We start from the raw sequence: 13023 nt of genomic DNA, 5'->3' as shown, positions 1-13023 counted from the left end.
GAATGCCTTCACTTTTCGATATGCCTCAGGAGTTCCACTCAAAACCTGCAAGATTCTCCACTGGGCATTATCTCTGTTCTGAATATAGGTAAGATTATCTCATATTTCTGAAGGTCATTGCATTATTAAGCTAGAGAGTTAGAATTCAATATTTGTTTTCAAGAAAATCCCGAGAGTTCCTGAGTATAAACATGCATTTGTTATAATTATGAAAAGTGACAAAAACAAGGTGTTTCATTATGATATTTTATTATGGGTGTCTGTAAGGAAAAAAGATCAACAACCACATACAAGCTTACAAAGTTAAATTTCAACACATTCTCTGTGTTATTGTGACAAATCAGCCCCATAATTTGTTCTTTGTTGTTGTTGACTTTTACATGATGGAGGAACGGAGTCCTCTGAAGTGACATGCCAATAAATTTTTTTGACAAGAGACATGTACAGATGCTGTATATTTGTGTTTTGAATGAAAGGCAACAGTTCTGACCTAGAGTTTTAAAAGTGAAAGTACATTAGCACCATAACATGAGTCTTTAAAACCTTCCCAAGTATTGGTATCTTGATAATTTTAGCAATGACAAGAGAAAAGCACCTTTAAAAGCAGTTGATATCCAAGATTAAAATAATTGTGGATTACTTCTTTATATTCTTGCACTACACTATACTTTTTTTTACAAATACTGTGGGAAATTAATTAATGAAATTCATGAGTTTTGCTCATTTATACAATTTTTCCATCTTCTGGGACTTAGAGAATTCATCTGTGTTTGTGACCAGTTGAGGTAGTTGAAACAGGGAGGTCTTTTCAAATTTCATGTTTGACTATTTTGGAAAGAAAGATTATCTTTTAATGGTAAGCATAGTCATTGCTCTGCAAATGGGCTAGGATTCAAAGAATGTAACACAGTGTTATTGTAAGAGTGTTGAAGTTTATTTATTATAGCACCATTGAGACATTTTGAAATTGAAATTGGTAAAAAAATAGAACAAAAAGTATTTGAACTGTATTTGGTGTAACAGAAAAAAAAGTATCATTTCTTTTGTCAAATTATCCTTTTTCCAAAAATTTTGGAAATAAATAACTGGAATTTAGTTGGTCACTTGTACTGGTTGACAAGATTAAAACAAGAGGAACACATATGGAGTGTGAAATTTTTTTGCCGGAGTTTCAGATAGAGTTTGATTTATAAAAAGCAAACAGGGCCAATGTCCACACCAAATTCTTGATCAGGACCACCAACATCATAAGGTGCGATATCTATAATAGGTAGTCTCATAGCCTTGCGTGTTCGATATTCGAAGACTGTTTTGCCCCATTCCCCAGTGTGTTTCTGTAAAAAAGAGTAAAAATATATAAGTGATCATGACATTAGAGTTATATTCATGTACTGCTTGACAAAAGAGATATCTTCTGAGAAATTTTGTCAAGCAAACATCATAGCGTGCACTTTCACAAACCTAGGTGGTATAGCCTACTACACATCTGTGCTTTATGGGATAGCCTAGATTACAAACCTGTACAGCATCATACTATACAAAATGACATAAGATTAAAGAAGGCACAAGAGAAAATGATGCAATCAAGAGATGCAGTAAACATGAGATGCATAAGGCTACTGCTGATGTAATATGGCATACTGCTGTACAGCAAACTTTTCTTTTACAAGAAGAAAGAGTACACTCCAAAACAATGATAAAAAGTCTGATATAGTAAATACATAAGCCAGAAACATAGTTGTTTATTGTCATTATGAAGTATTATATACTGAGTGTATATAATTGTATGTGCTAAACTTTTATTTGACTGGCAGGTTTGTTTACACCAGCATCACCACAAACATGTCCTTATGAACAGCAACCTACAACGTCACTAGGTGATAGGAATTTTTTTTACTCCATTATAATCTTATAGGACCATTGTCATATATGCCGTCTCTCATTGCCCCAAATGTCATTATGTGGTATATGGCTGTACTTAGACACTTGCTGTGACTGAACAAGTTTAAAAAAAAAAATTTGCTTGAAGAGAGTTGCCAGTTTGCCATGTTATCTTCCATACATATGAGACCTGCTCCACTTCAACACTGTAAACTTCTCAGTTGATCACCCATATTGTGAACAAAAAGCCTTATAGGGCTTCAAGGTAAGCCCAGCAAGGGAGATTGCCATAGGCCAGTCCATTCTCAGAAGTCTTGGTTCTAGTCATTGCTATCAGGTATATAGCTTACTACTAAGAAGTGGAAGAAAATAATTCACTTTGTAATTTGCTAATATTAGAAGTGAATTCTCCCTCTGTTCATAAATAATAACAAAGAACTGATTTAAAGTTAACCTTCAAAAATATAAAAAGAAAGCAGAGATTTTAGCTTGTGTCTATAGGATGACTATTATGCAGACTATATAGTAACCATCCAGATTGTCTGATAAAGTTCATATTATGAATTTAAATTTCAATTGCTTTCCTTTCAACTGCTTTTTACCTGGAGATTGAGAAAATATATTCTTTTTTTGTGTGTGTGTGGTATTTAACATGCCCTGCAATGAAACAGTAGATCTCATTTAACTCACACCAAATGCCTTCTTTTGTCCACCCTCCTTATGTTTTATTTCTTATTTTTAAAACAGTGTAATTAAACTAGAATGTGGAGCTCATTATGATCCATACTTATAAGAATGTTACTTACAGTGCAACCATCCTCCAGAACTGTGTATGTGAATTTGCTATTTCCTTCAGCCTTGAATTCGCCTTCATTTGACCCCATCAGCCTCAGGGCTTTCTTTACATTCCCACCGGCGTGATCCATGTACGCAATGCTATTCTTGCAGTGATATGTGATGTTCTGGGAGGCCCGGCTGGACAGAAGTCTGAGGAATGCCAGCTGGACATCGAGGACATCTTCAGGAAGTTCAGGATTGCCATAGCTAAACTGTAATAGGGAACAAATAAAACTGATCAAACATTTTAGTTGCAACTGTATGTAAGGGATTCATGCAGTATAATGCATTGTGGTGTAGGTAGTTCATATATTTTATGTATAAATATTTTATATATGAATATTTTTATTAAAGTATAGTTGACATACAATATTATACTAGTTTCAGGTTTACAATATATTCTACATTTATATACCTTACAATGCAATCACTACTGTAAGTCTACTACATTTGTCATTATATAAATATGTTTTTATTGCATGTATAACATATAATGCTAGAGTGAAAAAGGTCTTAAGAATTGAAAGAAAGGTGGTTGCATACAAAAAATAATTCAATCTAGCTTAGCTCTTGAGAAACAAGTTTTAAAAATTATGAAAGTTGACATCTGAATGAATAAAGTCATTTGGATTCTTCTTTATTAACTAACTTTGTGATGAACATATGGGAGGAGCCAAGGAAGTCAGGTAGGTAGGGAAGGCTTAGTTAAAAAAAAAAAAAAGGTATATTCCTTCTTACCTGGAAACCACCGTCCATGGTTTCTCCAAACCAAACATGTTTCTTTTCAGCACCAGAATCTGTCCACCAGTTCTTTCGTGGAACAGTCAAAGGACTAGCATTTATGCAGGTTTCCCCAGTTTCCATATTACAGAATACTTTAATAGCATCCATCTTGCAACCTTGGTTAGGATCAACCCAATATTCTCCTGAATAATTACAAAAAAGGACAATGAAAATTGGTTATAAAATCCAGTAAGGGATTTGGACCACAATAATTTTGTTTGTTTGCCTAATAAAACATTCATAATATTGACTGCTCATTTATTTGTATTTTATACATATATATATATATATATTTTTTTTTTTTAGATTTTTATTGGGGAATTGGGGGATGGGAACAGTGCTGGGGAGTTGGGGGAAGGGGAACAGACAAGTTGCTATCCTTTTGTTCTTCAGTCTAGTTGTGGAGGACGATACTTCACTGGCACAAGTTGGCACCATCATTGCGCTCTTCCCTGGCGAGGCAGATCAGTTGCCGGCTTGTGGTCGCCACTCACAGCACCTGCTGGCCACTCACACTGGCTGCTGGCTACACACGGTAGCCCATGGCAACCCACTGCCAAAGGGGCTGCAGCCTATGCTGTCGCCGGCGACTCATGGCAGCCCAGCTCCAGGTTGAGCTGTTGTTCAGCATCTTAACTGTGGAGGGCAGTGTCACTGGCTCTCATATGTGGGATCCGAACCAGGGCCCTCTGGCGTCCCAAGCCAGTTCTTAGCCATCGCGCCACTTGGCCGGCCCTTATGTATTTATATTTTATTGTATAGCATAGCACAGAAACTTTTAGATTGAAATTACTGAGGTAAAAGATTTAGCGATAACAGAAAACAGTGAAGCAAAAAATAGCATCTTAATATTGAACAAGGAAGATATATTAAGCCAAGATCTTTTGATTAGTGTATTGTATTCACTGAAACCTCTCTCTTTTTAAAGATGACTACCTATTTACTGTGGTTTTGCTTAATAATGTGAGCTCTTTGTCTAAACTAGATTTATACTAATAAGTCTAAATCTAAAGTCCCCATGATTGATGATTTTCCTCTATTTTAAGTATTTCCAGAAATGACTCAAAGGCAATGTTTCATGTTAAGATATTTAGGAGCTTGAAATAAGTTTACCTTTCAGAAAGAGTTAACCCAATATATGTAAAACTTACACTATCACATTATTCAATTTAATTCTATACACTGTTCTGATATTTTCCATTTAATTATTTTTAATTTAAAAATTTTAATAATTTGATTTGTTACAAAAATTAAATTTCAATAAATATTGCAATAATTAAATTGGAAATTATTTCTGCATCAAATTACATATATTTGATCCTGAGATCACAGTGATATACATTGCTTTATCACTCAACTTTGTGATGCTAAACATACCAAACTATGATTTATATTAAAATTTCTACAAAACTGCCTTTAAGTTGCCCTACATTTGAAATATTTTGAAGTTATTCATGTTACATTTTAAGTACACCTGCAAAATTCATATTTTCTTTCTTAGAATGTCACATAGTTTCAATTTAACTAACATTCTTTAAGTACTAATTCTGCTATGAAATATTTTTTATTCATAATAAAATTTCCCTCTTCCCTAAATTCTAATATAAGCAGCTTTCTCTGTAATCTTGTTGTTATGAGTGTGAAAGATCCCCCAACATACCACTCTTCAGTTCAGGATGGCAGAATTTCAGGTCTCGGCAGTTCCGAGCAGGGTTTTTACGAGAACCATCAGGACTAATGAGGCTTTCTATTTGTCCATTGACTGATTTGAGTGAAGTCATAATCTCTTCAGTGTTGATTTTGAAATCCATTGGTTGATCTCCATAATATGGGGCAAAACCACCAGCTTTCTCCCCTGTAGCAGCACTGACGAACCCACCATCACAGCATGGACCTGGGGCACCAGGCGGGCCAGGAGGACCAGGCTGTCCTGGGTGTCCTGGGGAGCCCTGCAGAGTGTAAGAATATACATTACTGAGCTGTACTTGTTTGGTCTTTACAGAAAGAATATGTTGCTAGCCCAGGAAAATATGTTAAAGACAATCAATCCTTGTGGCATCATAATTATTTTAATAAAGGTTTATTTGTGTTGCTTTGTGATCAAATATTCATTTGATTCATTATCATGAATCATTCATTTCATTATCATGAAATTTATTGTTCCACTGTGTAAGAATCAGTGGTGTTAGAGCACAAATTTTACTGTATCATGTTTCCTTCTATATAACCATTGTAAACAATTCTAATGTTAACATGACAGAGGGGATATGATCAGGAAACCTGTGTTCTGATCCCAGATTTGTCATTAATTTTGTGTCTTTGGGCTGATCACTTAACTTATTTGTGTTTCAATTGCCACATTTGTAACTTGTGGGGGTAATAGTTTTTATTCCATGGACCCTAAAGGTGTAGCATAAGAAAGTATTAGGAATAAAGGTATCAGTAGCAAAAGAGAAATCATGGAAGCTGTTTGAGAAATAGAATGTACAACATACTTGCAAATCATTATGATTATCATAGTTGTGGGAGGTTAGTGTGAGATCAACACTGGTAGAGTCCATTTGGCTAAATGGGCTTATGTCTTTATTTTGATATAACTGTCATCTGATCAAACCATTAAAAAGTTTTTTTCCCGCATTGTTACAGTGTAATGAAGAAAGTCTTAATATGGTAGAGAATGTTTTAGGGTTATTGTTTGTTTTCTAAATCATGCTGGGTGATTATATTATCTGAGCTTTAGAATATTGTAAAGTATTTATGAAAATATGAAGATTATAACAAATTAAATATACATATTTATGAATGATGTCTTACCTCAGATCCTCTTTCACCTCTGTTACCTCGAGGCCCTGGTGGTCCAATGGGACCTGGATGTCCACTTGTTCCATCTTTGCCGGGGGACCCGCTAGGTCCAACAGGTCCCTAAAATATTATCATGATATTACACTGTTAGAGTACCTTCTTTCAATGCAAAGTTAAAAAAATATAGACCTTCCAATATCTTTGTTGTCCTTACTCTGGGTCCTGCAGGTCCTGGACTACCGACTGCACCTTGGTGACCAGCAGCACCCTGAAAGGAAGGGTGAACATGAGTGAAGACTTTAAAATGGTTAGGAAACTATACATTCCAGATCAGATCAAGAAACATGGGGACCGTGATAAAAAGTAAATTCTTTTTTCTTTAATCTCCCCATTGTCTGATGCCCTTAAATTAAATTATCCCTTAAATCCATTTCCCATCTCTTTTAGTGTATACTTTTAGAGATGACCATCTAATGATCTCTAAGATTTGCCTGTCTCATCAGCTAAAATGCATTGAAGGGGATTTTCTTATGAAACAGAAGCACTTACTGGAGAACCTGGGGGACCTGGATTACCAGGGAATCCACGATGCCCTTTGATGCCATTAGAACCACGTTCGCCTGTTTCACCTTTGTCACCACGTGGGCCTTGAGGACCCTTTACAAACACATTTCAAATTAAGGTCATCCATACACATACACATTGGAAAAAAAAATTTACACCAATTAAGTCCATTTTTTCAGCATTCTATTAGGTAGAAATTCTATTAACAGACACTGCACAATGAAATAATAAAGATTCTTCTTGTAGTTGTATTGTTTTTGGACTGATAATTGCATGGAGCCCCAATAATTGATGTGTAGGTCCTTGGCCCCAAGAAATTTTGGAATCCTGATTGATTTCTATATAACCAAAGGAAAGTTTAAATTCTGTTCCATAGCTATGTATTCTGTTATCCTCTTTTCCTGAACATGCTAGAAAATAGAATAGTTCCTACATTATAGGATGAGTTAAAAAACAAACAACTTACCGCAGGACCTCGGGCACCAGCAGGACCAGGGGCACCAGAAGGGCCAGCAGGGCCCTAAAACAAAAATAAAGAAATGAACAAAGACACAGAGAATCGTTCATTTATTGATACAGTTTTGTTTGATTTAGAAGTTAATAATTTCATTGTAAGGGAACAATGGTAAGCCTCCTATTATTGAAAGTTTGTATCATTTTCTCCTTCAAAGTCCTTTACCTATTTACATCTTTACCAGGGGTTCTAAACAGAAAAGCTGAGAAAGTCCAGTTAATTTAGCCTTACATTTACCCAGTGAATATATACTTGGTCTGATTAATTTTGTTTTGAATTTTAGTATTGGGTTCTTCATTGACAACAGCCAGAAACTTCTTATGTATCTTTATTACCACAGCTGCTTATGGAACGACTAGCATAAGAACTAAAACAAATGATAGTAGATCTTTTGGTTCAAATATAAGACATTCTATCTTCTACCTCTAAACTCTTTATTGAGGAAAACTGACACATAAATAAAGATAGTGTTGATTAGAACTCACAGTTTCTCCTCTGTCACCACCCTTTCCGGCTGGACCAACAGGACCAGGTGGGCCTGGATGACCAGGAGCACCAGGGGCACCAGGAGAGCCATTTTCACCACGATCACCCTGTGGGTAAATTCACAGATTCAAAGTAAATATGACTGGCAGTTCCTGTTTTAATTACACAAGCCCATTGTACCTGTGTTTGTTATACCTTGGTACCAGGAGTTCCATCTCGGCCTGGCAGACCATCTGATCCAGGGTTTCCCTGATGAAAGAAAAAAGAGAGAGAGAGAGAAAACAAATCAACCTCTTTAGAACCAGTCAAATACCATCTATGCCAAGATTTCTCAATGGGAGCAATATCACCTAAAAGAGGATAAGAACTGGTTTTTGGGAGGGCAAAATCTTAGGTATTGCAATGGCTGTAGTCCTTTAAAGGGTGATAATGCTTAAATGCAGTATATCTGTAATAATAAAATTTTACGGGGTGAGAAGGGAAAAATGATTCAGAAAAAAATGTCTAAAGGGATCCTTATGGGAGAGATAATAAATGAAAGCTTGACAAACAGTAATTTAAGCTGATAATGGAAATCTACAATTTAAGAAAAGACTAATCACAGATAATATGCAGCACATATTTACCCAGAAGGAATGTGGTAAATTGGGGCTCTCCCCACCCCAAAATTGTTTCTTTATTTCACTACAGATTGTATTCTTTTTTATTAATGATCATTCATTGGGTGAATAATCAACATGAATATGAACATTTACTTCTAAGTTGTTATAGAAAGAATATCTGTTATTACAGAAGTAAGGAGAACTATGGCATTTGTCAATATTTTCACTCTTAGACGTTAAGGCCCCATTTGCTTAAATAAATGATCAAATACTCCCTGGCTGATTGGCTACTTCCTAAGAACTAGTACTTACATCTCTTCCGGGTTCACCAGCTGTACCAGACAGACCAGGAAGACCTTGGGGTCCAGGAGGACCACGTTCTCCATTATGACCACTAGGTCCTGGTTTCCCACTTTCACCCTGTTTAAAAAATAAAAGACATTTACTTAATTTAAGAAATTAATTAATATAATGTTATCAGTTGTGTTTATTTCTCAGGGAAAATTCTTGTTTAATTCAATTTCTATTGAGTTTGTTCCTAAAACTGTCCCAGCCATACGGGAAAAGCTTTGGGGAAGTAAGCTTCTTGTGTTTTCCAACTTGCCCAGTGACTCTGGATACCAACAGGCTGAATAATTACACCAATTATCTTCTTCAGAATACATTATAATATGAGATGTATAAATAGACGTGGCTATTGTAAGAAAAAATTAACGATGAGCCATCATGAAACTATAGGTTTATGGTAACTATTACAACTAAGTTACATTGAACATTTGTTCATATAAGTTGAATACATTTAAATGTTATATTGTATTTTCACTACAATATTATAAGACATTTAGTTTAAAGAGGTGCTTGAAATGTCACACTATGAGCCTTAATAAAACAGAATTTTATTGCCCCTTTTGCTAAATGGATAGTTAAGATGCTAACAGACTAGAGAGTGTTATGGTATTACTAGTGAAAGACAATCAGGAGTTTGAAACAAATTGAGTTGATAAATAATTGTTATCAACTAAAGGCTTTCAAATTTCATAGGTCTTTAAGCTGACATTATTTCCCCTTTCAAGACTCACAGTGAAACCAAAAAATGGTCACAAGTTTCCTAACAGAAGCATTTGGGATAATAAGATATTATTCTGTTATCAATTTATTTGCATTTATGTTCAAGGCTGGTCCATGACATGCATTGTTTGTGTGCTCTGGAGCCTTTAAATAACATGCATGCTTCCTGAAAATGTGGAACTATCAGAATTTGCTTCTATTATAGGAAACTTGTTCCTTCTGTGCTTACATGGTTAAGTGATCCTCCCGGGCAATCAAAGGAAACAGGAGTCCCGTGATACAAACACAGATACACTCACCTTAATGCCTTGAGGGCCAGGACTTCCTCTACCACCTGGGGGACCTGGTGGTCCGGCCAGACCTCGTGCTCCAGTAATCCCTGCAATTCCAAGTGGGCCTGGAGGTCCCTGTTGTGACAGATAATGAAGCCTCAGTTCTTCTTTATGTGACTATGTTTTCCTCTATTGAATTTGTGATAAAAAATAAAATAGTATTGTCAATCAATAGAGTAACAAATCTACTCACCGCAGGGCCCTGGGAACCAGGTGATCCCCTCTCACCTGGCTGGCCAGCATCACCTTTTGGTCCAGACACCCCAGGGCTGCCAGGAGAACCATTGTTACCAGGCGGACCTGGGGGTCCATCCTTGCCCGGAGCACCGCTGGTGCCTGGGGGGCCTGGGTTACCCTACAAAGAAACATTTGAAGCTTGAATATTTTGTAATGGAAAAGTTAAAAGTTTCTTTCCTCACCGGCTCTGAGCAGCAGGGCCCCAGTTCAGATCCCACATCAGGGCCAGTGACACTGCCCTCTACAGCTAAGATGGTGAACAACAGCTTGACCTGGAGCTGGGCTGCTGTGAGTTGCTGGTGATGGCGTAGGCTGCAGCCCCTGCTGCAGTGGGCTGCCATAAGCTACTGTGTGTGGCCGGCAGCCAGCGTGAGCAGCTGGCAGCCAGTGTGAGCTGCCAAGAGCTGCCATGAGCGGCCGTCCAGAGGCTGGCGACCTATCTGCCTCACCCGGGAAAAGCGCAATGATGATACCAACATGGGACAGTGAAGCAACATCCTCCACAACTAGACTGAAGAACAAAAGGATAGCAACTTGTCTGTTCCCCTTCCCCCAATTCCCCAATAAAAAAATCTTTAAAAAAAAATTTAAATTAAAAAAAATATCTTCCCTCTTTTACCTGTATTCAAATAACTTTATATAGGATTTAATATAAAGAAATGTAGCAGTGGCTAAGTTTCTCATCCTATGCAAGTATGAATGCTCTTTATGGAATATGTGGTGAAAAAAAAATCCTTTAAAACGTACTTACATTACTACCAGGAGGACCAGGAGGACCACGGCCACCGGGGAAGCCAGCAGCACCCTATGAAATGGTAATGTATTTTTGAATTTCAAAAGTTAAGTAGAACAAATAATTAACCACTAAAAACAAATAGAATGTATAAAAAATGTGCTGGGAAATGCCTTCTACTCCGGGTCACTTATGGTTGGTTTTTTCCTCTTGGAATTTACGTATAAGTCATATATGAGTAAGTGATTATAAGTTTTATACTCTTTTAGGGATCTAGTGTTTTCAGAGCAGTTTTTATACAGATTGATATTAATTAATGCTTTTTAATAATAGTCAGGAGGATCAATACTTACAGGACCACCAGGACTGCCACGATCACCTTTGCTACCTTGGGGACCAGCTGGACCCTACATGGAATGGAGGTGAAATGGTTTATAAGGATAGCATCAAAATCAAATTTTTGGAGAAGCATTAAGCCTTTGAGAAACATTAATTCTACTTATTGTGATAATCATTTTGCATTATGCACATATATCAAATCATCCAGCTGTACACCTTAAACTTATATAATGTATGTCAATTATGAATATTGAACGTCAACTATAATTATATATATATTATATATATATATATATAATATATATATATCACAGGATGTAAAGTACAGCATAGGGAATATAGTCAATGGAATTGTAATAGCTATATATGATATCAGAGGAGTAGTAGATTGGGGGAAGTTATCACTTTGTGAGTGGTGTAAATGTCTACTGATTATGTTGTTTTGTACACCTGAAACTAATATAAAAATAAAATTAAATAAAGAAGTTAAAATAACTTGATTGACATGATATCTAGACTGTTGGAGCCAAGCTTCAAACTCAAACCCTATTCCTAGGAAGACTGTACTTGTCACCATGACAAGTTCTCTCAGTATGACATATTAAATTATCACTAACTTAAGTGCTTCCCATCAGAAGGTTCAGAGAAAAAGGCACAATACTTACAGGGGGCCCAGATCCTCCAGCGGGTCCTGCCACCCCAGGAGGGCCTCCTTCACCTTTCTCACCAGGAGCGCCTCTTTCTCCTTTAGCACCAGGCTCACCATTCTGTCCCTATATTCAGAAACAACAGCTTGTGAGCTGGCGTCTTTCATAATACACTTGGCATATCATTACTTTTCTTTAGAAAATAAAGTTCTTCAGGTGGAGAAATGTTGAAATAAAATTAGAAAAGGAGGCTCTTAAAAGACATGCCAAAAAAAGTCAATCAAAATATTTCTCTGGTAAAAGAATTTTATCAAGAAAGCATTAAGATGCACAGTAGTATTTGTCATAAGGGAGAAAGTCTCTTTGAGAATTGTACATTTGACAGTGAGCACCAGTAATACTGTTTGAGCAATATGGGGCTTAGAGCTGATTTTAAATGGTATCACCTTATAATGGAAGAAGTTTAACAATTTTAGAGTGCTTTTAAATGTACGGTATTATGTTAGCCTCGTTAACCTGGCATACAGGCAAGGCAAGTGTTTTTATCTCCATCTTTTAAAGAGTAAGAAGGGAGATAAAGCACAAAAAGGGTGGGAAGAGTGGAGGAGAGGGTTAAACCAACCCTATAGGGAATGAGTGGTTGAGGCAGGACTAGATCCAGACTTAAAGTTTACTTCTGCCATTTTTCAGCAAGAGAGTGACTCTGGGCTGTGTGACATGTATGCGTTCATGTTCATACTTACTGGGGCACCAGGGAAGCCAGCAGGTCCTGGAGGCCCATGTTCACCTCTCTCACCCTGAAGTACAAAATATCCTCATTAGTCTCAGGGAAGACATCTTCCCACAGTGACCACACATCATCCTCTGTATCATCTTATCTTTCCTTTAAGAAGGAAGCATGCAAAGGTAACTAACATAGTTTACCCTCTGAAGACATTTCAATTTCTAAACAGAGCTAGTAGTGAACAACACCAGAACCATTGATTTCTTCTGCCTGACTGTGATGCTCTTCGCAAGAAAACTAATTCGAGAATTCTGTGTTTAACACTTTTAATTGTATAACTTCTAAAAATGTAAGGATTTTGACATATGGTAAAAGGGTTGAGAAATCAATCAATAAATCAATCATTAGTTAAAAACATTTGCTATATCTCTCTCCTGAGTCACAAACCCTGAAGATGGAGAATTTTAGTACCAG

The 13023-nt window shown here is 36.6% G+C and overlaps 1 protein-coding gene across 1 annotated transcript in view; it reads right to left on the bottom strand.

Moving 5' to 3' along the window:
• Positions 1-230: 230 nt before the first annotated feature.
• The window catches only part of COL3A1 (collagen type III alpha 1 chain), a 41161-nt gene continuing 28368 nt past the window's right edge, over positions 231-13023 (bottom strand). The window contains exons 35-51 of the mRNA XM_019626122.1: positions 12569-12622; positions 11844-11951; positions 11193-11246; positions 10858-10911; positions 10063-10224; positions 9837-9944; positions 8782-8889; positions 8063-8116; positions 7867-7974; positions 7334-7387; positions 6853-6960; positions 6518-6571; positions 6316-6423; positions 5162-5450; positions 3457-3644; positions 2688-2930; positions 231-1334 (exon numbers count right to left, since the gene is read on the bottom strand). Of these exons, the coding sequence (XP_019481667.1) occupies positions 1188-1334; positions 2688-2930; positions 3457-3644; positions 5162-5450; positions 6316-6423; positions 6518-6571; positions 6853-6960; positions 7334-7387; positions 7867-7974; positions 8063-8116; positions 8782-8889; positions 9837-9944; positions 10063-10224; positions 10858-10911; positions 11193-11246; positions 11844-11951; positions 12569-12622 (2001 nt within the window). The 3' untranslated portion in view covers positions 231-1187. The remainder of the gene's footprint in view (positions 1335-2687; positions 2931-3456; positions 3645-5161; positions 5451-6315; positions 6424-6517; positions 6572-6852; positions 6961-7333; positions 7388-7866; positions 7975-8062; positions 8117-8781; positions 8890-9836; positions 9945-10062; positions 10225-10857; positions 10912-11192; positions 11247-11843; positions 11952-12568; positions 12623-13023) is intronic.

Source organism: Hipposideros armiger, unplaced genomic scaffold (genome assembly GCF_001890085.2).
Source record: "Hipposideros armiger isolate ML-2016 unplaced genomic scaffold, ASM189008v1 scaffold_658, whole genome shotgun sequence".
Taxonomy (NCBI): Eukaryota; Metazoa; Chordata; class Mammalia; order Chiroptera; family Hipposideridae; genus Hipposideros; species Hipposideros armiger.
This window is presented reverse-complemented; position numbering and strand designations above follow the sequence as displayed.